Source organism: Ictalurus furcatus, chromosome 5 (genome assembly GCF_023375685.1).
Source record: "Ictalurus furcatus strain D&B chromosome 5, Billie_1.0, whole genome shotgun sequence".
NCBI lineage: Eukaryota > Metazoa > Chordata > Actinopteri > Siluriformes > Ictaluridae > Ictalurus > Ictalurus furcatus.
The window spans coordinates 22,712,424-22,738,461 of record NC_071259.1 but is presented as its reverse complement, the minus strand read 5'-3'; the positions used below and the strand labels follow the sequence as shown (position 1 = coordinate 22,738,461).

The 26,038-nt window shown below is 39.2% G+C and overlaps 1 protein-coding gene across 1 annotated transcript in view; it reads right to left on the bottom strand.

The window, feature by feature from the left end:
- agbl4 (AGBL carboxypeptidase 4) overlaps positions 1-26,038 on the bottom strand; it is a 366,689-nt gene that overhangs the window by 312,128 nt on the left and 28,523 nt on the right. The window contains exon 3 of the mRNA XM_053625311.1: positions 21,403-21,527. Coding sequence (XP_053481286.1) covers positions 21,403-21,527 — 125 coding nt within the window. The remainder of the gene's footprint in view (positions 1-21,402; positions 21,528-26,038) is intronic.

Below are 26,038 nucleotides of genomic sequence, written 5' to 3'. Positions count from 1 at the left end.
TTTCATACAAGGCCAACCGGATGCCAACTTGCCTATTAGCTTATGGAGTCAATTATAAAAAGGAAAATGTAGCGGCATAATTAATGGCACCATCTGGATAATGGCACTTCTCAGGGAAAAGTTTCCTTACCTGGTCACCAGGGATGTTCCATTCCAGCCGCATCCGAAAGCAATGGAGGAGAACCAACAGAGGAACTGTTTCTCATAGCTAATGAAGTTTTCCTTTTGCAGTGCTCATTGAGTGATAATGCAGGGTGTGTGCTTATGTGTTGTTTTTTTTATTTATTTTTTTTTTTAGCAGCTAAAAAGTCCTTCTCAATCTTTATTCCCATGCAAAAGCAACTGGGGGCAGTCAGCAAATTAATTGCTGCTTTCTATCTAATGGCTTATAACAAATGTTCTCCAGAGCTGTGTCTTTTCAAATATTATTCTCTCTCCCTCTTTTTTTCCTCCTGTGCTGCAGTTCAAAAGTGCCAGGGGAAAAACTCCTCTGTCATAACTATTAATTACTGCAGCACTTTTCCAAAGCAATCCAAGTTTATGCTGTGGATTTCTTACTCTGTTATGGTAAACCCTACACAGCTAACATTGAAGGAGTGTGAAGGAGTGTTTGTGTACGTGTCTCTTGCTATCAAGTCTTGCCAGAAACCACGTAGTGTGAAGGAGACAACAAGAATGCAAAGGGAGGAGACAGACAGGGAGTCCTTAAAGAAGGGATGGGTAAAGTGTGAGTGTGTGTGCGTGTGTTTGAGAGAGAGACAGGAAGGGAATCTTGAGAGGAAGGATGGGAGCTCAGAGAAGGAAGGGGTGGGCAGATTGGAAAATAAATTTACTCCCTTCGGCACACCCACTCACAAATTCATAATGATATGAAGGACTACAGTGCAAAAGTAGGATTCCAAATAAACGGTTTTGTGAGAAGATAAGTGATGTGTTCATCTTGTAATTAAAAACTGATCAGTGTTACTCTATCTGGCCAAAAGTACGTGGACACCTGACCATGACACCCACATGTGCTTTTTGAACCTTCTATTGCAAAGGAATGTCATTAATATGAAGTCGTTTATTCCATTTACTGTTATGACATCCTCAACTCTTCTGGGAAGGCTTTCCACTAGATTTTGTTTCTGTGGGGATTTGTGCTCATTTGAGCACTGATCTTGGGCGAGGAGGCCTGGCGCGCAGTCTGCCTTCCAAATCATCCCCAGGGTGTTCAGTGGGGTTGAGGTCATGGCTCTGTGCAGAGTTCTTCCATACCAACCTTTTCAAGCCATGCCTTCATGGACCTCACTTTGAGCTCAGGGGCACTGTCATGCTGGAACATGGCTGGGCCTCTTGGTTCCAGTGAAGGGAAATCATAATGCTACAGCATACAAAGACATTCTAGACAAGTGCCTTAATCCAATTTATGGCAAAAGTTTCTGGAAACCCACATATGGGGATCATGCTCAGACGTCCACATACTTTTGGTCACACAGTGCATGTTAAGTGTTCAAGGTCACACTGGCAGTGTTCAGAGAAAGAATTGGAAAAAGGACAATATCCTTAAAAGTTAACCAGCAATCACTCAGCTTCTATACTGGCTCTTGTGAGCAGCCTTGAAATGAAACACTTTTTAATAAGGGCAGTGTTTAAGATTCCTTCCACATGCCAAGCATAAAATAAAACCCAGAGCTACAATGACTTAAGTATAAAATGAAATATAAAATATAAATCTCAAAGCAGTGATTGTCTGTTGGATGCTTTAAAAGTGTATTTCCTGCTAGGTTTTGGGGGGAAAAAACAGCTGAAATGTTTGTAAAACCATGTATGCCCTTGTACCTAAAAAAGAAGCAGCAGCCAGTAGCCATTCGCTGAAAGCAATGTGTGTCCGATTTGTTATGGTTCGACAGGGAATGGGTTAAAGAAATAAGCGGCAGTGCTAACAGCCACCTAACAAATGGCGAGCACGTTATATGGACCATGAAATGAACACTCAGGCTATGTGAATGCAGGAGGCCTTTCAGCACCACGGTCAGCAACAATGAGCCTGTAACACCTCACTGCCTGAGCAATGGTATTCACGAGACAGACACAGAGGGAGTAGAGGGTGTGCTTTGCTTGGAAAGAAGGAATGTAAAGATTTTGAAATGGATCCATCATAACTAGCTTCAAGCTTGGTAATATTGTTGATAGAACAGAAGCCGTGGTTGAGCCACAGTGTCCAAGCTTAACTGAAATGAATACATGCTAGGCATAATTGCCTTAAAATAGCAGTGTTGGCTCGCCAATTAATAAATATGGATTACTAAAGTTGCAATGCTTTTGATACAATTACAAAATATAAAAACAAGCTTTTAAAATAATTTTGGATACATCTGAGATACACCTCTTTGTCTCTTCCAAGGGACCATCATTATGTCATAAAACATAGACATACTTGAGCATGGGAGTAGAATATGAGGGGAGTGGCATGTCTTGGTTGTGCACAAACCCACACTCAAATAACTTAGGGCACAACACAACACATATGTGGCATCACAAAAAATATTGATCTCAGTGAAGAGTGTGCTGCAACAGCATCACAAAAGCAACAGGGGTATTCACTGCTACTCTTACTAATTAGTATTCTCAAACCAAAATTCCAAGCAGTCCTTATTTTTGTTTTAATAGGTTCACCATTTTGCACAAGAACATGCATGATTTGCAATCCAGTGATTTTGAAACAAAAACGTATCTCTCTGAGACAAATCAATTTGTGTAGGAAAGAAATGTTTCGAATTACCACATAAAATAGCAAAAGTTGAATCAAATCTTGACCTCAGAAGAACAAAAAAAGCATATAAAACCTGAAAAGTCTGCATTAAGGTTTACAAACCCGTATTAGAGCTCCTATCCGATACCAGCACAATGCATAAAACGACATCTTAGCAAGTAAAAGTATCTTAAATAATGTCAAATTTATTTAGTATTTCCTTTTATAAGATTGAATTAAGGCAAATATAAGATGAGTAAACCTATCTCTTAACATTTTGATTCATTTTAATCTTGAAATAATCCTGCACAGCAATATCCAGCAAAGAGTGTTGAATTAACTCTTTCAGTGATCATTTGTGTCCAACTGGACATGGATATACACTGTAGGTGTTAACTCAACCCTGCAGATTTTACTGTGTGCTCTATTGGCACATCCATCCATCCATCCATCCATCCATTTTCTATACCGCTTATCCTACAGGGTCGCAGGGAACCTGCAGCCTATCCCAGGGAGCATCAACCCAGGGTGCCAGTCCATCGCAGGGCACAATCGCATACACATTCACACACCCATTCATACACTACGGACACTTTGGACATGCCAGTCAGCCTACCATGCATGTCTTTGGACTGGGGGAGGAAACCAGAGTACCCGGAGGAAACACCCGAAACACTGGGAGAACATGCAAACTCCGCACACGCAGGGCAGCAGCAGGAATCGAACCTCCAACCCTGCCGGTGTGAGGTAAACGTGCTAACCACTAAGCCACCGTGCGTCCTCTATTTGCAGCTAGTTTGAAGCATTTTCAGTTTTAAAAAACAGAATAAGAATATTTAAAGCGAGCACCATGCACACACATTCACACACAAGTACAATTTAATGTAGACAATTCCCCTACTATCATGCTTTTAAAAGATGGAAGGAACATGGAAACCCTGAGGAAACCCACATGGGCATGTGGAGAAACTCCACGCAGACAGTACTCTCTGTGTAAGTGCGGACTGTGAGGCAGCAATGTTACCTGCTGCACCAACTGTGCCACCCTTCAGCAACTAGTGAGCAGATATTTAAGGTACAGTATGAAATTATACAACTTTATCCAGGTGTCTTGGCAGGAGCGCGAAATGTCAAGGAAAAAGTACAGGGTATTTGAGAGCACTCGTAAATCAACAGTGACAGTGACATTAAGAGATTAATTCAAGCTGTGGTTGAGGAAAATCTCTGGCAGTAAATAAGCCATTTAAATCACAGCATGTGGGTGTGACCTCAGAGCAGACCTGTATTTCTAAATTAGAAACTACATGTACACTATGAGCCCCGCAGGCATGTCTGCTCAGCTTAATACTGTTTACTACACAAAACTTCTGGAATGGGAACACTGGACACACACACACACACAAGAAATAACAAGGTGACCTACAGTTACATATTCATGAAATTCATTTAGCAGTTCTGTCCATGGCTACATACGTGCAATTTAAACATTTCCATCATCATCAAGATCACATAGAATTTACGAAGTTCGTAAGAGGAGAAACAAGGCTTTTTGAACATTGCACTGATTTTTTAAGTTAAAGAAAATAACATTTTAGTTCCAACTGGTACTCTCTGTGTATGCAAGCTTTATCTGTTAACTCAATAATCAGACCGAGAGTGAACCTAGCATTGTAACACTGTTATATCAAATATAAATAGATAATGAGTCATATCCTGCCTAACACACGAGTCTTGTACTGGATGCAGAAGCCTGAGTCTTTCATAATGTAGCCTATATTGTTCAGAAAACCCTTCACATGGTCAAATTTTGGCCATTTTCTACTACAGTAGAATTTTCTACTACAGTACACTACAGAGTAGAGTTTTCCCGAACTGAAATATGCTTCTCTTTTGTAGGTATCTCATCCAGAAGTAAAGTTCTAGCAGCTTACCTCCAAATGAAAAAAGTAGAAAACTTCCACTGAAAGATGCCACACATACCTCTATACTTCTAACATAATCTACTGGGAAAACAACAGTACTGCCAAATTTAAAAGAAATATAAGTTCACACTGAAATAAGTTCACACTTTAATTATACAGTATCTGGATCATCATCTGAGGCAAGTGTCACTCACGAGCTTCATCATCATTACAAATCCAACGCTCTGACCTTAAAATGTAAAGTATTTACTACTGTAAAGCATGCAGAAGACCGGTACACAAGACAGACCTTTTGGTAGCTTTGACAGCTACATGAGAGGTGTTTAATATTCAAACACTTACTGTTATTAAGTACACCATTTAGTTCCTGTACTCAATAATGATCTAGAGTACATAAACATGAGATTTGAGACACAATGCTACTTTGTTTAGTCAGCTGTGGACACTGTCACATGGTGCTATACCGCCCCCCACTATTTATATTGGCATTGCATCACGTATATTCGTAGCGTTCATTTCTGAGCGCATGTACAAGCGTTGCTCCAAACAACCACAGCAACCACTTGCATACAAGTATGTGTAGTTAAGTAAGCAATGGCACTTCACTTAACTGACAGACCATGATGTTATACAACAATAATACACAGATTATTTTTTGGATTATTTTTATATAACTGCCCAGACTGAAGTGTAAATTAAGATTTTATGCTGTGGAAGATCCACAAGACAACACAGTTCCTGATATCACTTACATTATAGCCACAATAAACAGTCATTCTCTCACCAGCATCTCTTTCCTCCTCTCTCTTTCTCTCTCTCTCTCTCTCTCTCTCTCTCTCTCTCTCTCTCTCTCTTTCCTCCTCTCTCTCTGTCCTCCTCTCTCTCTCTCTCTTTCCACCTCTCTCTCTCTTTCTCTTTCTCTCTCTTTCCTCCTCTCTCTCTGTCCTCCTCTCTCTTTCTCTCTTTCCTCCTCTCTCTCTCTCTTTCTCAAAAAAAAATGCAGGTCGTCATTTTACTGAGAAACCAGAAAGCATAAATTCCTCTGTCCTGAAGATTTCCCCATGCTGGGAAACTTTGCAAAGCACTGTGACTGTTACAAAGTGTGGACACTCAAGACTGCTTCCGAACTAATTTATTAAAAAAAAAAAAAGTATCCTAACAAAGAACTTCAATGAGGAAATCACATCAATGGTTATACAATTTTCTTTGTTACACAAAACCACATTTTTTAATCCATTTCTAATTAGTCTTAGATAATGTGGTGCAACCTCCATACAAGTGCTGTGTATAAGCTGAAAAAATAATGTATTCGAATGAGCACATTAATATGTTGTGTTACAGCCAGAATTAATGTCTGAGCCCCACCTTCTCCTTAATGTACACCTTCTAACCAATCAGATTCAAGAATTCAACCACACTGTGGTATAAATCTCTTAGTTCCGCTCCACTAATATGATTGGACAAGAGGTGCATCAAGAGTTCTGATATTTAGCACAACACAACTTGTCCATTTCACTGTTCGTATCGCACAAATGTTTAATTCTAGCAATAGATAAATATATTGAAAACATTACTACACTTATTACGGGCTATCAGTCAGTCTATGCATTGTACAGCAACACGCAACACTCCATCCAGTTCTGGCTTTGGGAGCTACTTTTGTTGACAGACCAAAAATAAGCAAAATATTTGGCCATATTGTGTCTGAAATGTCATTTATTCGATATTCATTTCTTGTTTAAAGAACAGAACATTAGCACGGCTGTGATTTGGCTGTTGTCTCGAAGCCACAGGCTGCGAAATGCACTCTTGCTCATGTGATATTGCTTAAATATAATCCAGGCTGTATATCAAAATAGTACACTGAAAGCAAAAATGGGTTTAGACCTGAACCACCTCTTCCCCTACCTATTTCGGGAGGAAAGTGTCTCGTAAGACCATCACATCGCGCAATGACAACGAGTTTCTATCAGAAAGCGGAAACAGTGTCACTGTAATGAGTATATAATTAAAACCCACATTTCATCAAACTCCTGAACGGGTAAAAAAAAAAATTCTTTGTGGTCCGCTGTGTGACTGCGAGAATCCAGGGTATAAAAACCATTCTTAATTACCCATTTGTCACAGGAGAGACGTTCAGTCACTACTCAGCGTGTGTTAATAGCACTCTCTCTGCACAACGATTAATTCAGCCGACCTCTATTCCAGGTCCTCATTAAACTCCGAAACTTTTCCCTAAACATCTTTCATGTTCTTTGCCACACAAAACACTCCTGCATCTCCAGCTAAGAAAAAGCATTTATTTAACACCGGTTTCAGCAGCTCTCCCTCCAGACTAACAGTTTGACAACACTGAAAGCCTGTCATGTTTCAACACGGGTATAATGAAGCAGAGCTATTTCCACTAGGTGAATTTAATTAAAGATATTTATGCCTTACTCAGTGCCGTGTACACACATATACACACACACACACACACACACACACACACTCATCAGGAATATATAAGAGATATATTCCTTTAGGCGTTGCTTTATATTTAACAATCATATCCAGTAATCTGTAAAACTAATCTGTAAAAATAATAACATTGTTTTAGGGTTTAATTCAATCAGAAAACACACTTTGTGTTAATTCATCTGACAATCACAAAAGAACCAATATTTTCTGATATTCCTCCTTTTTTTTTTTTTGGTGAGATTTTGCTTTTGTGTCAAATTAAAAGGAGGCAATTCCAGGCTGACGCATGATTCAGGTCAAAGAAGACAAGCACCCACTCTATCCAGTATCTTCAATTCCGATGTGAAAAATGATGGAGATCACAAGAGGTTATTAGTGTTTATTTGACGATCCCGTTATTCTGTCATGTTCCTACACGTTCAGGTGAATGTTTACTGAAATCTGGGTTTTAATTTGCAGCTACGCTGTGTAATACGCTCTTAATCAGGGTCCTTCAGGTGCTTTCTAACCAGGTTACATCTGGCAGATCATCAGCCTGCAGCTCCACATGCTCTCTGCCATGTTTTGCTGATCAAATTCCCAACCAGTCTCCTGATGACAGCATCATTTGTTCTGCACAGAGTGCTGAAAAGCAGGTTCGTTTGCCATGGCGCGATGAAAAACTAGCTGTTCTGAAGAAGCGTTTCGACTACACCTAAATCTTCATTCGCTGACTTATTTAGTGCCAGTGTTTCACCGACTCGTGCATCATAAATCTGTTTTAAATATAAATGTTGAAATATATATGCACAAGACTTATTATCTTATTATGTATATGCACACGCCTTATTATTTCACCTTAGCCTAACCAACCATGACAAACTCTGCAGCAAATTTTATTCCAGGTATTTCTAATTCCTGTTGAGCTCATAGTTCTAATGAGAAGTTTTTGTTTCAGGTGAGGTGTTTAAGAGGAGATGTGGGTTTATTTCCTCCCCAAAGAGAGCAAAGCTTCTACATCCATAAGATAAACACCAGCTGTTTACTGACAGCAAACAGTCTCTCTTTCCAGAGCTCAGGGTACCTTAGAAACCGCCAGGAGAGCGGAAGATATGTGGAAGGAGATTCGCCTGACTTCACTGTACACTGTGACAGGGACAGATATCAGACATTCTTCACATCTTCTATTAGATTAGTGAATTTTTTACAACAAGCACTAAACCAACGAACTTTTCTTTTTATTCATAGTGATTCTTCTTTCAAAAAGTCCATATTTCATTGCGGTCATAAATGTTTCAAGTAATGCTCCGGGTGTCATTTGGGCTTTCCACACCACTAAACATGCCTCTGTTTCAAAAGCAAAAAATGGATATTTGCTTCCATTATTATGTCATCCATAAACAGATCGGTGGAATATGTGATGGATGAATTAACTGTTGATTAAATTAACATAAATATTCATTAGAATAAAGATCCAACTTAAAGATGACAGGCTATATTGAATTTACACTATTTACACGATGTATAACATCTGTATACAGGTTCTGTCATGGGCTCTCAACATGACTCTCTCAATGAAATGCCTTCATTTGAAGTAAATGTGTTTGTACTAAACTGTTCATGTTCATGTGTAGTTATAGAATGTTAAAAGTCAGGCAGGTACATGAGGCAAGTTTATAAAAGATGCATGGTGGATGGATATGAAATGTCAGTGGCTACTGTACTGTTCGAGCTCTAGTTCTATCTCTCTTGGGGTCAGAGGGTTGCTCAGATCATGATCTGACTCACCACATCATAAGTAAGTGCAGATTTCTTTGACATTCTTCTTCTCAGTCACTATACCAGCAGCCTTGAGCACCACAACACACACTGTCAGGTCCTGGCTCTGATTTATGGATCGGCGCTATTCTGAGCGCCTCCGACCCCCAGGTGCTGCTGGAAGATAACATCCGGCACGGACCAACGCCCATCATGGGAAGCATCATTTCTGCTTTCCCTGCTCACTCTCACACCCTGAGGGTGAGCATGACCGGGTGCAGTTGTGTGTGTGTGTGTGTGTGTGTGTGTGTGTGTGTGTGTGTGTGTGTTCGTAGTGCATCAGTATATCATATGCCAGCACATTAAGAAGAAAACTTCTGCAAGAACGCCAGCACTATATAAAACAAGCCAGCCAAAATAAATTAAGCTGCAGCAATAAATTCACTTGAAGGGTGAAACTTCCAGCTGAAACAAGCTTCAGCATTATGACTTGCATAGCTGAATCATAGTGATCACATAAACTGTCCATGAAGGGCTTCCTGACTTTCACTTCACTCACTCACTTTCAATAACTGCTTTATCTGGGTGATGGTCATGGTGGAACCTGAGCCAATCCTGGTACCGCTGGGCACAAGGCAGGACAATTCACTCTCGATGAAATGCCTGCCATTACAAGGCACCATGCGCACACACACACACACACACACACACACACACACACACACACGTATGCTCTCTTTCACAACTATGGGCAATTTAGCAGAGCCAATCCACCAGACAGAGGGCAGAGGGAGGAGACCGGAGGACCCGGAGGAAACCCACACACACATGGGGGGAACATGCACAGAAAAATCTGCACAGACAGCACCATTTATATTTCCGGCATTTGGCACACGCCCTTATCCAGAAAGACTTACAGAAGTGCTTTGAAGTCTCTATCAATAAATACATCCTGATACTGGTTCACTAGGTCACAGACTAAGAATGTCATCAGTCTAAAAACTCTGTTGGGGAGATAATATAGTAATAAAAGCACACAGACAACACAATATTTGCTAACGTCAGTACTTCAGGAAGAGGTGGGTCTTTAGACATTGTGTGAAGACTGCCAGTGACTCAGCTGTTCGGACATCTAGGGAAAGTTCATTCCACCACCTAGGTGCCAGAACAGAGAAGAGTCGTGATGTGTGAGCTCAGTAACCTGAGCTCAGGATCGAAACGGCGGACTCTGGAGCTGTGAGGCGGCACTTCCCAGATGTTTTCAAATTTAAATGAGGAATTTCAAAAAAGGCAAATCAATAAAAAGAACCTGGAGTGTAGCCAGCAAGTCATTTCCAACGTTCACGTTTGGCTGGCTGATTATACTGAGCTCCTCTTTTCAGGTAATTGATAAACTATGTAAACATGTAAGGGGGGAAAATGTAGTAGTTATACTCTATTCACATTATTAACTGTTTATATAAGAAAGCAACACAAAACAAAGATCAGATGGACCACCAATGTTATAAAGAAATATATGCAATATGCGTTTCAATTTGTACAACACTGTCTAGAATTAATAATAATCAGATACTTAAATTCTCTAATTCATATCCAGAAGTGGCATGCCTGTTAAAACAACCTTAGTTAATTTGTGCGTTGGTTGGTTTCTTTCTCGACATTGGCCAGCCAAGTTGTCAACAGTGGCCGTTAAAAACAACCATATTGGCTTTACTTAACCACATTAGCCATGAACACAGATTGACAGCATTTTTCTGCGCTGCCCCCCACATCAAATAATACACAGCAAATGGCATTCAATACAGCCTCATACCCATGAAATTGGGAGATACAAAAACAATTTTGAAGTAATAAGTGGGAGCCGCTGAATGGAATGGAAATGCAAATGCAGCTACGGTCTTGAGTACATGTCTCAGACCGAGACAGCAAGCGCTTGGCTTTATCCATAATATCCACAATCAGTGCATTATGAGTGTCATGCAAAGGCACAACATGTTTGCATTTTGTAATTTGTGCCTTTTCATAACTTCAATAAGGAGCAAGAGCAGGCATAGCTAATGGGGAGCGAGGGCACCAAACACTCAGAAGGTGCAAGCAAACAGACAATGAGATAATCTAAATAAACACACCTTTTATGACAAATGAACAGACCCTGTCTAACACTGGGCTGCGGTAGGCATTTTCCAATACGATTCGAGTCATATCCAATCACAGACATGACTAAATAAAAACCAGGGGTAATTTAACAGCAAAATAATAACGTTGTCTGCATTTTACTACAAAGGATACAGCTATTCAATGCAGTTTAAAACCACAGGTTCAATGTACGACAGCATGCTATAGCTCTGCTTTGTCGAAAACTGTTTACAAAAACCATGCAACTATACATGCAACTAGGTTTCTATTGGAATTTTAAACTCAAAGCACCTGTGGAGTCGCTCGTTTTTGCTTGGTTTAGTTCCATGCAGCTTTGAGAACTGGTAAGTATTGGCTCGGAGTCTGTGGACAGCAAATAACAGTTCACTCCAACAGCTGTGCATCTCTCCACCAAGCCACAGCCATCTCTGCCACCCCCCATTGTAAATAAACACAGGAAAAACATCAAGAGAACAATTTGGAGAGTAATTAGAGCAGATGAACAAACGGCAGCAAGTGAGGGAGGGGGCCGTGTAGCTGATTAAACCAAGCATCCATACAGAAACAACAGCAGAATCAAAGCATTGGCCTGTGCTGTTCAGCATCTCATCCCCACTTAATAAAACACCACACACAGACTCCTAGCGTAATAAATCTGATGGAAACTGCAGAGCTACTGTATATGTGTGTAGAGTTTGAAGCTTTTCTACTCCGACTTATCATATGGAGCAAACAACAGGTTACAGCAAAGATAAAAAGTGATGGAGAACAGAGACCACCCACAGAGTAGTCCTACTATCTTCCAAATACTTGAATTGTATGTATCCCCCAGCTTAAAGTGTATGCCGGCATGAAAAGACTATTTGATTATAGCAGCAGTTGTTTCATTTGCATCGCAGTAGTAATCATGCAATCATTATTTATTATACCCCACAAAAGCCTCATTCTTGGACCCACAGCTGAGAAAAGAACCTGCAGACGCACACAGTCTTTACGATTCATGAAAAAAAAGCCTCCCTCACTCCTGTCTTCTCTTCAAATCCATCCACCAGTGAGACACAAGGCCACATCATGGTCCCAGAAACTCAGGTAAGATATGTTAATCCAAGTATATAGATGTGGTAAATATGACAGAAGGACAGATGTCGAGGGAGAAGGTAAGTAGGGATATTTGCCGCAAGAAGGGAATCCAGGACCTTCTTTTTAAAAAAAAACTGACATTCTGGAACACTTTGGGTATTATACTGCAAGGCTGATGGTAAAAAAAAAAAAAGAGCTTCATAAGACCTTTGCAATTTGATGATAAAGACCTGATACGCCAAGATGAAATATGAGAAATCACAGCAGGCGTTTCTTCCCAGAGCAAGCTCACCAGCATTCGCAGGCTGTTGTGGTTAACCAGAGAACCCTTGAACAGCCACTTGTATGAAAGCTGGCACCCAACTCTGACAGGGCAAAAAAAAAAAAAAAAAAAAAAGAAAATCTATTGCAACATTTACTGCTAAAGATCTGAGAAACCCAAGGCTTTCATTTTCTTCCATGTACAATATTCCATACAGGCTTATCTTCACATACAGCTACACCAATGCTGTACAGTGACACAACAACCCGAGTAATGGAGATGCATCAAGAATTGTTTTCATCAATCTTAACCCCCTGAATCGTAATCAAATCGAATCATGATATAAGTGAAAATTCCCACCTCTAATAAATGGCCTTAATCCACATGATAGAGGGTTCCAGCACTCAGCGTGGCATGCAGATATAACATGAAGCGTTGATAATTCTAGTTGAGTGTGTAAATGCCAGCGCCGGTGTGTGTTCTCTGCATGGAGTCCAGATGCAGGTCACATGTATGAACATGAGTCACTTTGGCCATTCGTGTTGCTTTCTTTAGATAAAAAAGTTTGTGCAGATACTAGAACAGGCTGGCAAGATCATCCTACATTAGCCACATTAGCCACATTTACAGCTGCCCTATAAATGGGCCTGCCATATCATATGGCTGCAATCTGCTCTGTCTCAACAGAGCACTCGGCTTGTGCGGCTACATTAGCATTGGCTGGGGAGGAAAAAATCAAAAACAAAAACTGGAAGTCAGCTGCTTTTTTTTTTTCTCCTATTAAATAATGCAAAATTGTTGATTTAATCAAGGATATATCGAATATAATCTAGTCATGAGGAAAAGTAATTGCTTTTGGAGTCATCTGAATTTTGCATGAATACACTATGTCATCAGTCTTCTTGACCAACAACACACACAACATATTGCTTTTTCCATATTACCAGTGTGATATTAATTGCATTATTGCGACTATGAAGACTAAATTCATGTAGAAATCCGGCTAATTGTAATAAACTAAATTCCACATTTACCGTGGATATAAAAAGTCTACACACCCCTGTTAAAATTGCAGGTTTATTTCATGTAAAATAAAAAATTAAACCAAGATAAATCGTGTCAGAACCTTTTCTACCTTTACTGTGAAATATTAACCTTTTAACTTTTTTTTTGCCAAACATATCTGTTGGTATTATGGCCAAAAAGTTCATCTTTGGTCTCATCAGACCATAACACATTATTCCACATGGTTTTGGGAGTTTGGATGTATTATTTATTTATTTATTAATAACCCCATAGCCCAGAAAAATGAAGAATTCGGGAGATTGTTGTCACATGTAGGGAGCAACCAGTACTTGCCAGAAATTGCTGTAATTCTTTTAATGTTGCTGTAGGCCTTTTGGTAGCCTCCTTGACCAGTTTTCTCCTGATCTTCTCATCAATTTTAGAGGGATGTCCTGTTCTTAGTAGTGTCAATGCCGTGCCATATTTCCTCAACTTGCTGATTATTGTATTCACAGTGTTCCATGATATATCCAATGCCTTGGATTTTTTTTTTTTTTTGCAACACCCTCCTGATATTTTTCAACAATGAGATCTGCTTTGTAAGCTCTTTGTGGCCCATGGCTTTTCCAGTTGGATGTTACCAAGAACATGTCAGGAAAATCCTATAGGAACAGCTGTACTTTATTTGGGGGGGGGGGGGGTACTCAGTCACTTTAATTGATGGCAGGTGTATACTAATTAGCATTTAGCATGAGTTTGATGTGATTGGTTGTTTCTGAACACTGCCACATTCCCAATTATAAAAGGGTGTGCACACTTATGCTGCCAGGGTACCCCCCCCCCAAATGATTCTTATTGTTTGTAACTTTAATTTATAGGTTAATATTTCACAATAAAGGTAGAAAAAGCTTTGACATGATTTATCTTGGTTTATTTTATTTTTTTTACATCACAAAAGCCTGCCATTTTTACATGTGTGTAGACTTTTTATATCCACTGTAAAGCTCATGCTCTAACGTGTATTACAGTCTTATACAGTAGGACACATAGCAAACAATACACCTAACCCATATTTTGTTTCATCCATGATTCTACATAGGTGTAGCAGTTCTTAGTAGATGCAGCCACAGCAGATATTGTAAAGACAGAGACCTGGATGAGAGCACCTCATTAAATTACAGGTAAAGTCCCCAAGCTCCCTTACCAGAGCCAGACCTTCAGATGTGGCACAGCTGTTCTTTAGCTTTCACTGGCTGTGGATATCCCCTTGTAACAGGAGGATCCAGGGAGACAACGAAGAGAGACACTAAAAGCCAAGCACATACAGACACAAGCAGAGGGGAAAACACCAGGTGCCAGAAGGCACACAGTACAACAAGTAAGAGAGGAGAAAGTAACAGGAGCAGGTCATTTGTTTTATTCATTTTGTTCCATTTATTTATTTTCCAGTTATTGCTAACAAACACAGCTGTGTGTGTGTGTGTGTGTATTCCTAGCATCATAAGCCACCACAGAAACACGCACACCCTCCTACTGATCTGATCTATGCTACACACCAGAGAACTGCAAGCTCTGGCAGCCCCACCCTGATTGTGGCCGTGTCCATTCTGAAGTCCACCGACGGGCTTAAATGTCAGTATACACAGTGTGTGTGTGTGTGTGTGTGTGTGTGTGTGTGCGCGCGCACTCACACTGGCCATGCTGATAAAAGGCCATTATGCAGCTTTGGAGAGGCAGTCTCAGAGGCCGGGCTGTGCCAAAGAGCTGATATTACGCAGCACAATCTCTAGCAGCCTTCCCAGAACATAGCGCCACGAGCAAACCAGACACGCCCATTCCTGGAACCATCTCTCTCACTTATACACATACTCGCTCACACACACACACACACACACACACACACATTAACACACCCTAATACTCTGCTCTCTTGCTCTCTCCATCCCACCTACACACACGGACACATGCAGGCTCTCACAAACTCCAGCAGACACCAGCAGAAAAATCAATATGCATCTCATCCATTACAGCAATCACGGCCGGGCCGGGGAATTTTCACCCATCTCCTCCCGTTTTACAGCTACAAAACACCCATTCCTTATACAACACACTTGCGTCAGCTAAAAGCAGGCATTGACTTCGTATTCAGAAACAGAGAATGGCTAAAAGGAACTTTAAAGACTTCCATTAGAAATATCATCAAAGCCTAAATCAATTTCTACATAAAAGAAAACTGTGTGCGTGTGTGTGTGTGTGTGCGTGAGTCCGATATTAGTGAGCGAATATATACTTGTTGCTATGCTATCATCACTGATATTTTATATAGCACCAAGTACATATCACATACATAAAATGCTTACAGAAATCAGTTTATTGCTTTCCTTTGAAATAGGATTGCTGTTTTAGAAGGTATACACAACCCCTAATATGCCCAAATTTACATTTATCCTCAATCATTCGAGAATAGGTATTACTGCTGCTCAAGCATCTGAGGCTGCAGAGAACCTAACTGAAGACCAAGAGCTAAAGGCAGACATTTTATAGCCTTAAATAGAGCTCCCCACCGATATATGTGGAAGGTGTGCATCAGGACCGATATACTGCAGAATACAGCAAAAAAAAAAAGAAAAAAGTATGGGTTTTTTTTTTTTTTTTTAACATTCCTGCGAGTGAATGATTACATATGAAACTTGCATGATGAAATGAAAGAGCACTTTCATTACTGTGAATGTGCATCATTGCCCAATGCATTTACAAAGATCATTTATTCATCCTTAGTAACTGCCTGGTCAGGGATTTGGGGGTTAAATTAAGTTGCAAGTTTGTTTATATTTTTATGCAAAATAGAACCAAATTCGTTAGAAAATATTACAGGCAGGTGTAAACAGAATAACCGAATGAGCGGCTTTACAAACAGTCCACACATCTCCTATTAAGACCAGTGATTATCTGTGATGTAGCTGGGGTTGAGAAAATGTCAGAGCCAGCATTCACAGACAATGCTGACAGAGCTGGCATTTAGGCCACGCCCACTTCAGGCGTGATATTGCCAATTCATATTTATTAATATTAATTACAATTAATATTAATTATTTCAATTAATATTAATATGTAAATATTGCCAGAGCCATATCTCACCTGGTTTCCCACTGAAGCTGAGCAGGGTGGAGCCTGGCCAGTACCTGGATGGAAGACCTCATGGGGAAAACTAAGGTTGCTGCTGGAAGTGGTATTAGTGAGGCCAGCAGGGTGGTCTGTGTGGGGCCTAATGCCCCAGTATCGTGACACGATACTGTAGAAACTGCACCGTCTTTTGGATGAGACGTTAAACTGAGGTCCTGACTCTCTGTGATCAGTAAAAATCCCAGGACACTTCAGAGTAGGGGTATAACCCGGTGTCCTGGTGAAATTCCCCCATTGACCCTTCTCTATCATGGCCCCCTAATAATCCCCATCTCTGAATTGGCTACATCACTCTTGTCTCCTCTCCACTAATAGCTGGTGTGTGGTGGGCGTTCTGGCACACTATGGCTGCCGCTGCATCATCCAGGTGGATGCTACACACTGGTGGTGGTTGATGAGATTCCCTTCCCCATACTACGTAAAGCGCTTTGAGTTTCTGAGAAAAAAAAAGCACTATCTATCTATCTATCTATCTATCTAACTCTCTCTCTCTCTCTCTCTCTCTATTATATATATATATATATATATATATATATATATATATATATATATATATATATATATAAATAAATAAGGAATTATTAAAAATAATTGAAGATTAATAATTGAAGAACTACACATACAGATACTGATACAGGCAATTGCGCTTCATGCCTACTTGCCATTTTATCAGCATTTGGCTTTGAAATGGGTATTACAATTGGCACACAAAATAAAAATATTTTAAAAATTTATTTTGAAAAAAAGTTGGAAAATGATATATCAGTTCAAAGTTATCCATTAGCTGTGGTATCTTCTACCAGCACTGAGCCTACTTTATTATGAATTAGACATAATGAGAAGCTGATTAACCTACAACAGTGTTCACCAACCCTCTTCCTTGAGATCTACCAGAAGAGCTTCAATGCGCCTTGGCTTACACACACCCTCCTTACGAAAACTCTTATGTTCCTGCTCATGAAATCTAAATCCTTATTCTTCTCTCCTATCTGAGTCTGCTCCTTTATTTATTCTTATAGCACAGGGGCAGTAAAACACATGGATCATGGTCTCAAATGCACCTCTAAACAGCTGCAGAGCAATTAACCCACATGTCCTACCCTCCTTTTCTAAAAAAAAAAAAAAAGTACAGAGGTTCTGAGGTAACACTTTTTTTTCCTTTGTTGGGGGGAGAGGTTGGTTCAGGGGGGGTTTGGGGTGGTGGCATCCTTCTATCATAAAAATGTTATGCCGCAGCCAATTTCCACAAAGCTGCTAAGCTGATTGAGGCAGACCAAATCTGTTTCACCAGCTTACATCCCTTCAAAATGGTCATCTCAGTTCCAATATCACGGGCTTTTACTGTTTCCTATTCCCCTGTTCTTGGCGCAGAGTTGGGAGTTGGCAAGCTTAGAGGGATAAAACACTCGGACTCCGCTGCACCGGTCCTGATATCTCTATAGCGCAGAGCTTTTTCACGTATAACCATGAACACTTACACATATACAGATATCTATTCATTTACCCGCGTTATTATTTAGCCGGTGTGTTTTTATTGTCCTGTCACGATATCTGATCACAAATATACATGTGCTTTATGGATCACTAATACATGCACATTTATAGACATCCTTACAATCACCACCCTGCAACTCAGTCTACCTTCCAAAGTAGATTACATTTACACTAGTCCTCATTTTAAACGGAAATTGGAATGACAGAAGTGAGATTACAAAGAAGAAAGCTACAGGAGGGAGGGGAATGTGGGCAGCATCAACAAAGCTGCTCCAAAACTAACAGTGTACATGTTTCACCTGTAGCCTATGTAGTGAGTGTGTGTGTGTGTGTGTGTGTGTGTGTGTGTGTGTGTATGTGTGTTTTCTCTCCCCTTGCTGTTTTTTTCCATTTTTTTTGCCACAGCAGCAAATATCCTGTTGGCGCAGGATGCAGAACCCTATCTGGCCTTAAAATCGATCAGTCTCCTAGCGAAGACCTCCCATTCATCTCTTAACCATAAAATTTGATTAGCGCTGACTACAGCACTGCAGAGAGATGTGCCGATATAGGTCCAGGCTACAGGAGACAGCTACAGCATCCCACATTTTCATCTACTCCCTGTTTCTGCCGCTGTCTCTCCTCTGCGCTACACCTCTATCCTTCTTACGACATGTCCTTTCTTCAAGATACCTACGATCAGGAACTACAGCTGCCTGGAGTATAGAAAGATTCATCCAGCAGCTTTCCAGTTGATCCCGCTCTGTGTGTTTGACTCTTAGCATTAATCAGGAATGGCACAGCTGATGAAGCTCCAATCAGTGCTAATAAAAGAAAACACAGTCCAACCGAGCCCAGCCCTGCCCAGCCTCTTCCCTGACGGTCAACCTCTATCACCACATATCACTGTGGCATGTGACTAATGCTCCCCACCAATCGCAGCTCTCTGAGCTTGGCACTGGATATCGCCTGTCCACACAGTGACAAAGAAGCAGAAAAAGAGGAGAAAATAGAGTGTGATAGTCCTCGAGCTCGACATCAAGGTTTAGTTTACCAAGCTGATTGATAAGCTGGACTTTAAACTAGACAGACGCAAAAAAAAGGGGATTGGCCCATTTTACTGGTAACTGACACAGAAGAAAGACCTTGCAGTATATATTCACAATAGTCACTATTGATGTGAAACGCATTTATATAAAGACATATACTTAAACCTCTCAGTCTCAGTTTGTGTCAATCTCATTGTACAACCCTAATTCCAAAAAAGTTGGGACACTGTGTAAAATGCAAATAAATGTAAATAAACACAGAATGCAATGATTTGCACATCTCATAAACCCATATGTTATTCACAACAGAACATAGAAAACATATCAAATGTTTAAAGTGAGGAATTATACCATTTTAAGAAAAAAAAATAAGGTAATTTTGAATTTCATGGCAGCAACATGTCTCAAAAAAGTTGGGACGGGGCAACAAAAGGCTGGAAAAGTAAGTGTTACTAAAAAGAAACAGCTGGTGGAAGATTTTGCAACTAATTGGGTTCATTGGCAACAGGTGAGTCGCAAGATTGGGTATAAAAAGAATATCTTAGAGAAGCAGAGTCTCTTAATATCACTTAAGGGCAATTAATATCACTCTGAATAATCGGTTATCGGTATCGGCAGAGAAATGTAGTATCGGTGCATCTCTAGTTTATGAGATTTGCAAATCCTTGCATTCTGTTTTTATTTACATTTTACACAGCTTCCCAACTTTTTTGGAATTGGGGTTGTATAAAATGTGATTTTTCGTGTGCTTTATGATTTATGTTGATTCAAGTACAAACTCAAGATGACTTCAGCCAGAATATCTTTTGAGAATTCTTGTCAGCATTTGGGCATATAATAAATTTCATTAGGCCACAGACTGTCTGCCTTTGGCACCAAGGGGAAAGAGAGTAGGTCACACAAGTGCAGAGGTTTGAGAATCTTTTGTCATATCATCAATATGGTAATAACAAGCAGACATCATCCGTTGTGTCATTTAATCTTACGTGACTTTCAAAACGGTTTAAAAGTGACAACAGAAGTGGCAAGACATATTTAAATACTCTGTAGAAATGAGTGGAAACATCAGTTTCAGTTGGAAAAAAAAAGTCAATAAAGTGGCTTAGCTGCCTAAGTGAAAGTGTCATGTTTTGGTTTTTTGTTACCTGTGCGAGTAAGTAGAGGATAGTAAGACCCCTTTACAAAAAGGAAAAGTTGAGACATTTTCAGATATAAAAATGGACATTGCAGGAGCTACACGGGGTGACCACTTTGGTATTAGTACTCAACTAAGAAATGAGCAAAAATGAAAACTCGACTAGTTCTGCAACATAAGGAAGTAGAACCAAACCTAATAAGTCTGATAATAGGAAAAATGAAAACTTCCTGTACAGGTCCAGGTTTTTACATCACAACAGGTCAGGGTTTGTTCACCCTGATTAGACACTGATTCATCACTTTTTTTTTTCCATTAGTACTGACCTTCAGAAGCTACATAAGATATTTACATGTTTCCCAGAAGACAAAATAATAACAATTTACACTGATCATCCTTTTAAAAAGTTTAAACCCCCCTGGCTATTAACGTAATGAAATGTCTTGCCTTCTTGGGCATCGGTGAATGTTTGCACCTTATGTAATAGTTGTGTATGAGTCCCTCAGTTGTCCTCAGTGTGAAAAGATGGATCTCAACATCATAAAGCCACTGTTGGAAAGGGGTCAAATATGGAGAAGATGCTGGAAAACCAAAGAATGTACAGGACATGGAGGATTTTTCTGAAGAACAGTGGGCAGTTTAACTGCTCAGGACAAATAAGAGATTCATGAACAACTATCTCAAAACAGAAAAACATTGGTGATCATCCAGGTAACAACACCAAAGTATTAAGAATTAAGGGTATGTGAACTGGTTCATTTGTGTAAATTCAGTTATTATTGTGTATTGTGGATTATATGGAAACATCTGTAATGTGAAATAGCTTATTCAGGGCAGGACTAAATAAAAACAAAATGCAATTTTTATGATCCCGCTTATATACCTTGCAAATTCTGCAAGGCATATGTAAACTTATGATGCACAACTGTACACACAGTTGCAGACTTTATTCATGACTTATACGCTCAACTGTGTTAGGGTTGTACAGGGTGTCCCAATAGCATCATACTGTTGTAATGTATCTTTATATATTTTTACAGACCATGATGTATCTGCCTAAGGAAGAACATATCTAAACAATTCTACTCATAGGAAATCAAAGTCAAAGAGAACATATTGAGTAAGTTCTATAAATAATAGCTTTTGTTTGTCTTTTTTTTTCCTCCTATGATGCTGGACGTCTGAGATACCCTGCAGTATTCGGGTGAGTCTCTGTTAGGTCTTACCTGTGTCTCCCGGACATGCTCCACGGTAAAGTTAAACCAGACTCTGAAGCGAGGATTGCATGTGTCGGGTCGGATGAAGAGGTCAAACTCAAACTCACTGATGTAGTCTACACGCCCCAAATTACCTGTAGACAGGGACACAGAGAGCAAGAAAATGACTTTTTTGCATTTGTAGAACATGGGAACATCTGCACCTCAGAAAGATCCAGCAGTTTAAGCCACATACATCTATAAACACAACAAACATTTATTTATGTCTCCATGATTAGAAATGTAATCATCAGTAGCTTCACCTTGAAGACACACTGTTCAATGGAGGACCAAAGCTGCAGAAATAGAAAAAATAGAAAAATAAATAAATATATAAATGAATAGATAGATAAATAAATAAATGTAATAATAGGAAAATAAAAAAGGAATTGATAAAACAAATATAAATCAATTTTAATTAAATTTAATCCTAAATTAATTGTTGTATTATTTTTTTCCTTCATTTATTATTTTCTGTATTTATTTTTCCATTTATTTATTTATGCATTCATTTATTTTTATATTTATTTCATCCCACATGCATTTATTTCCATATTTATTTATTTTTTAAAAAAATGTATTTCTTTCTGTATTTCTTACATTTCTGTCTCGTATGATAATCAGGTGGGTTGGTCTTGCTTACCATTGGTACATCATAGATTGAAGTGTGTGCTCGGTTACTCTTCACTTGTTTTGGAGTGACTTCAGGTCGTACCTCTCGTGTAAACTATGGCGGATGCTTCACAAATAGCAAGGGAGTTGTGCAACTTAGTAAATGAAATGGATAACCACGCATCAAATGTCTATGTGCTATTCAGAGTAGGCGGTACTTACTGATGTTTTAGGAGAGCTGTATACCCATATGAATGTCGAAGTACAGCCTGAATTGTTAGGCCTTCGGCAAAATATTCCCCTGCATATTCGAAATCTGTGCGAGTCAGAGGGTGCTACGGTCCGACGTCCATCTTATTTACTTCCGATAAGTACTATTGAAACTTATCTCTCACCGGGTCAAAAAACTGCTGGAAACCAGAACCATCCAGCTCCTAGTAGCCTTATAGCCTTTTTAGCTTTCAAATGGATTAGTGTTCATTTCTGTTTGTGTTGTGTGGATAATAATGAATTTGTGATTTATTCTCTTAGACCTGGCGCTTATATGTGACCTCTCAATATATGATGCACTGGAGCTACGCAAAGACCGCCTCCCTCATTTCCATATTGCACATGGAAAAGTGAAAATAAATAAATCTATAAGTAAATAAATACGTAAATAAATACATGCAGGAATAAATATAAAAAATAAAGTAACACATAAACAAATAAATATAAAAAAGAAATGGAAAAATATAATAAAATAATAAATAAATAACAGTTAATTATTTATAAAAATACATTTAAAAAATAATAAATGAAGGAAAAAATGTAATACAAAAAAATTAGGATTAAATTTAGTTTATAATTAATTATATTTGTTTTGTCATTTATTCCTTTATTTATTTTCCTATTATTACATTTATTTTATCTATCTATCTATCTATCTATCTATCTACATACATCTCTCTCTATCTATCTATCTATCTATATGAATTTATTCTATAAAATGTATTTATTTATTTTAAATTTCTGCAGGTTTGGTCCTCCATACTGTTTATATCGACTTTCAGTAGAACGAAATAACACACACACACACACACACACACACACACAGACACACACACACACACACACACATTGAGAAGCTAGATGGGATGGATGAAGGCTGCAGAGAATCTTGGCGGCCACTCAGGTGATAACTGAGACAGCTTTGGTAGCAGATCGTGAAATAACAAGCCTTCAGCAAGACATGCGTCTCAACATAGCAACCATAAACAAATAAACAAAAACAAACACCAAAAAGGTGTTTTCTCATTTCGGTAAGAGCAATAAACACCCCAAACACATGTGAAATGTCAAAAAAAAAAAAAAAATTATATATACTTTTATATTTATAGATACTGAATATAAGACTAGCACAAGAGGATCAATCTGCAACAGATGCCAAACCCCATATATCCCACAAAGATTAGCTTTAACCAAAGCAAAGTGTCAAAGGCATTCAGCTATCAGTGAAAGTACAACATTACATTCACCTCTAATATGAGGATACTGAATGAATGAAAACTAAACCTTCTAAATGCACTAAACACTCTGACAGATCTGAAGCCAGTTCAAAGCTGCTACGCTCCTTATTGGAGCTCTCCTTATCTCACCTTACAAAGCATCAACTCATCGAGCTGAAAAGATGGATCAGCAGAGGACAGTTGGTCAGGTGATGAAGGAGGGAGAAGTGATGTCCACATCCCGGGCACTGAGTGTGGAACTCACCATGCGGCGCCAGGTAGCTCAGAGCTAATTACCGACAGATGGGGCAACCACCACATACTCAGAGCCGAGACAAGCAGAGCTCACCCCTTCTGTCAGCACATAACCGAATAGCCACCACACATCAAACTCCTCATTTACACATACACACACAGCACAACTTACACTTACACAAGTGCCCAACTTCTGAAACTGCTCAACACCACTGACTTTCACACAATCTATGTTTGTATATACCTGTGAAAGAAAGTTCATGAGAATCAGTACAGTACGGAAAAGTGACGTACATTTATAGTTTCAACCAAAAAGGTTTGTTATCACTATTTATTTAGAGTAATGAATATTGGCACTGGTCAGATCATGTTCCCAGCTGAAGGCAGAAATCTGGGAACATGAGCAGAGCTGACGGTTACAGACACATATAGATTATCAGACAACTATGACGAAGGTCAATGAATGACCTTTTAAACATAACCAAATGAAATGGATATGCTCCTGTGTAACTCAAATATGACACAAAATTGAATTAAGTCTTGGGCATAATATGCCAGGATCGATAAATTGAAAGCAGCACAGTCAGTGTGTGTGTGTGTGTGCTGTTTAAAATGAGGTATACGGATTAATGAAATAGGTTGCAGAGTCTAAAACCTCCAGGGCAAGTTCTCCAGGACTAAGATGTATTGCTATTCTACATTCCCTTTCATATCTAAACCTGAATGAGATTGTAACTTTCAGCAGTGAGAACGCATCCCCACAGCCTGCGTCCAAAGCAGAGTTGAGCGAAACACATTTCACACCAAAAGGAACATTACATTCACATGTAATTTTCATACAATTCTGAGTCAAATGGACAGATGGATCGTTTATCAACCAGTCCCTAGAATAGAAACTAAGAGAGTAAGAAAGAAAGTGAGAGCAAAATAATGGCAAAAAAAGAGAAAAGATTACAATGGAGCATGAATGTGAGATGAAAGACAAAGAGGTGGCAGAGAGTGAGAGAGAGAGAGAGAGAGAGAGAGACCCCTGTAGGAGCAATGTGAGGAAACATGGCCAGCTGTGGATGCAGCACTGAAAAACAGTGGAATGGTGACCACAGCTGCTCCACACAGATGTGCCCTGTAATTCAGCACATGACATTCTGACACATTAACCATTTAAACTGCTCCTGGCATCAAATAATGGCTAACAGAATGCTGTGATAAAGTATTTGCTGATTTCTTCTGTTTTTGTGTATATCTCATACTAAACTGTTTCAGAAATTAAAACAAAATCTAAGATAAAACAAAGGCAACCTGAACCTGTAAACACAAAATACAGTTTTGAAATGATAATGTTAATTATTGAAGCAAAAAAGGTTATCCAATACCACCTGTGTGAAAATGTATTTGTAAAGCATGGTGGTGGCAACTTGCAATAACAGGTTTCAAGTTTAAGGGGGCAGTTAGTTTTACACATGGGTGATAGGTGTTGGATAACTTTTTTGCCTCAATAAAAAAATGAATTAATTAATTAAAAAACTGCGTTGTGTGTTTACTCAGGTTGCCTTTGTTTTATGTTGTATTTCGTTTGAAGATCTAAAACTATTTAGTACGAGATGTACACAAAAACAGAAGAAATACCTTTTCACAGCACTGTGTGCCAGTGACCAACAAACTGCAATACAAAAATAGATTTTAAATCATTTGATTAAAAAAATGGCTAACCGATTTAATTATGGAAAACTCTTGCAGAACACATTAAGCCTGCTTTAAGCTAAATTTTGAACTAGTGGCTAGTCTGAAAACAAAAAATCTATACTTGTGTTCTAAGTCTCAAGTGAAAATCTGCATTTGAAATAAATCCAACATTAGAGAGATGTGTGATATCCCGAGGGATTACAGAGATTCAGTTAAAACATCCCTCGCAGCATGATCAAAAACTGAAACTAAAGTTCCGTAAATGGAGCTACGGTGTAACACATATTTGCTCTCAGCCTGATGAAAAGTGGCTTGACATCTCAGGACCATGGAGAGCGTGTGCTACAGTGAGCTGCTGTCCATGGTCTATCAGGAACTCTGCAGATACTTCCAGTCAAACGAGGAATACAGGGCTCAAGGCTACACATCTATGTTCAGCTTGAGAGGAACAGATATGGATACACCATTGATTTCAGTTTTAATTTTATGGTGCCTGACTCCAAAGTCAGACTATGATGAGCTGTAATCAACACTGCATCACTCACTTCTTAACCAAAATAAATAGCTCT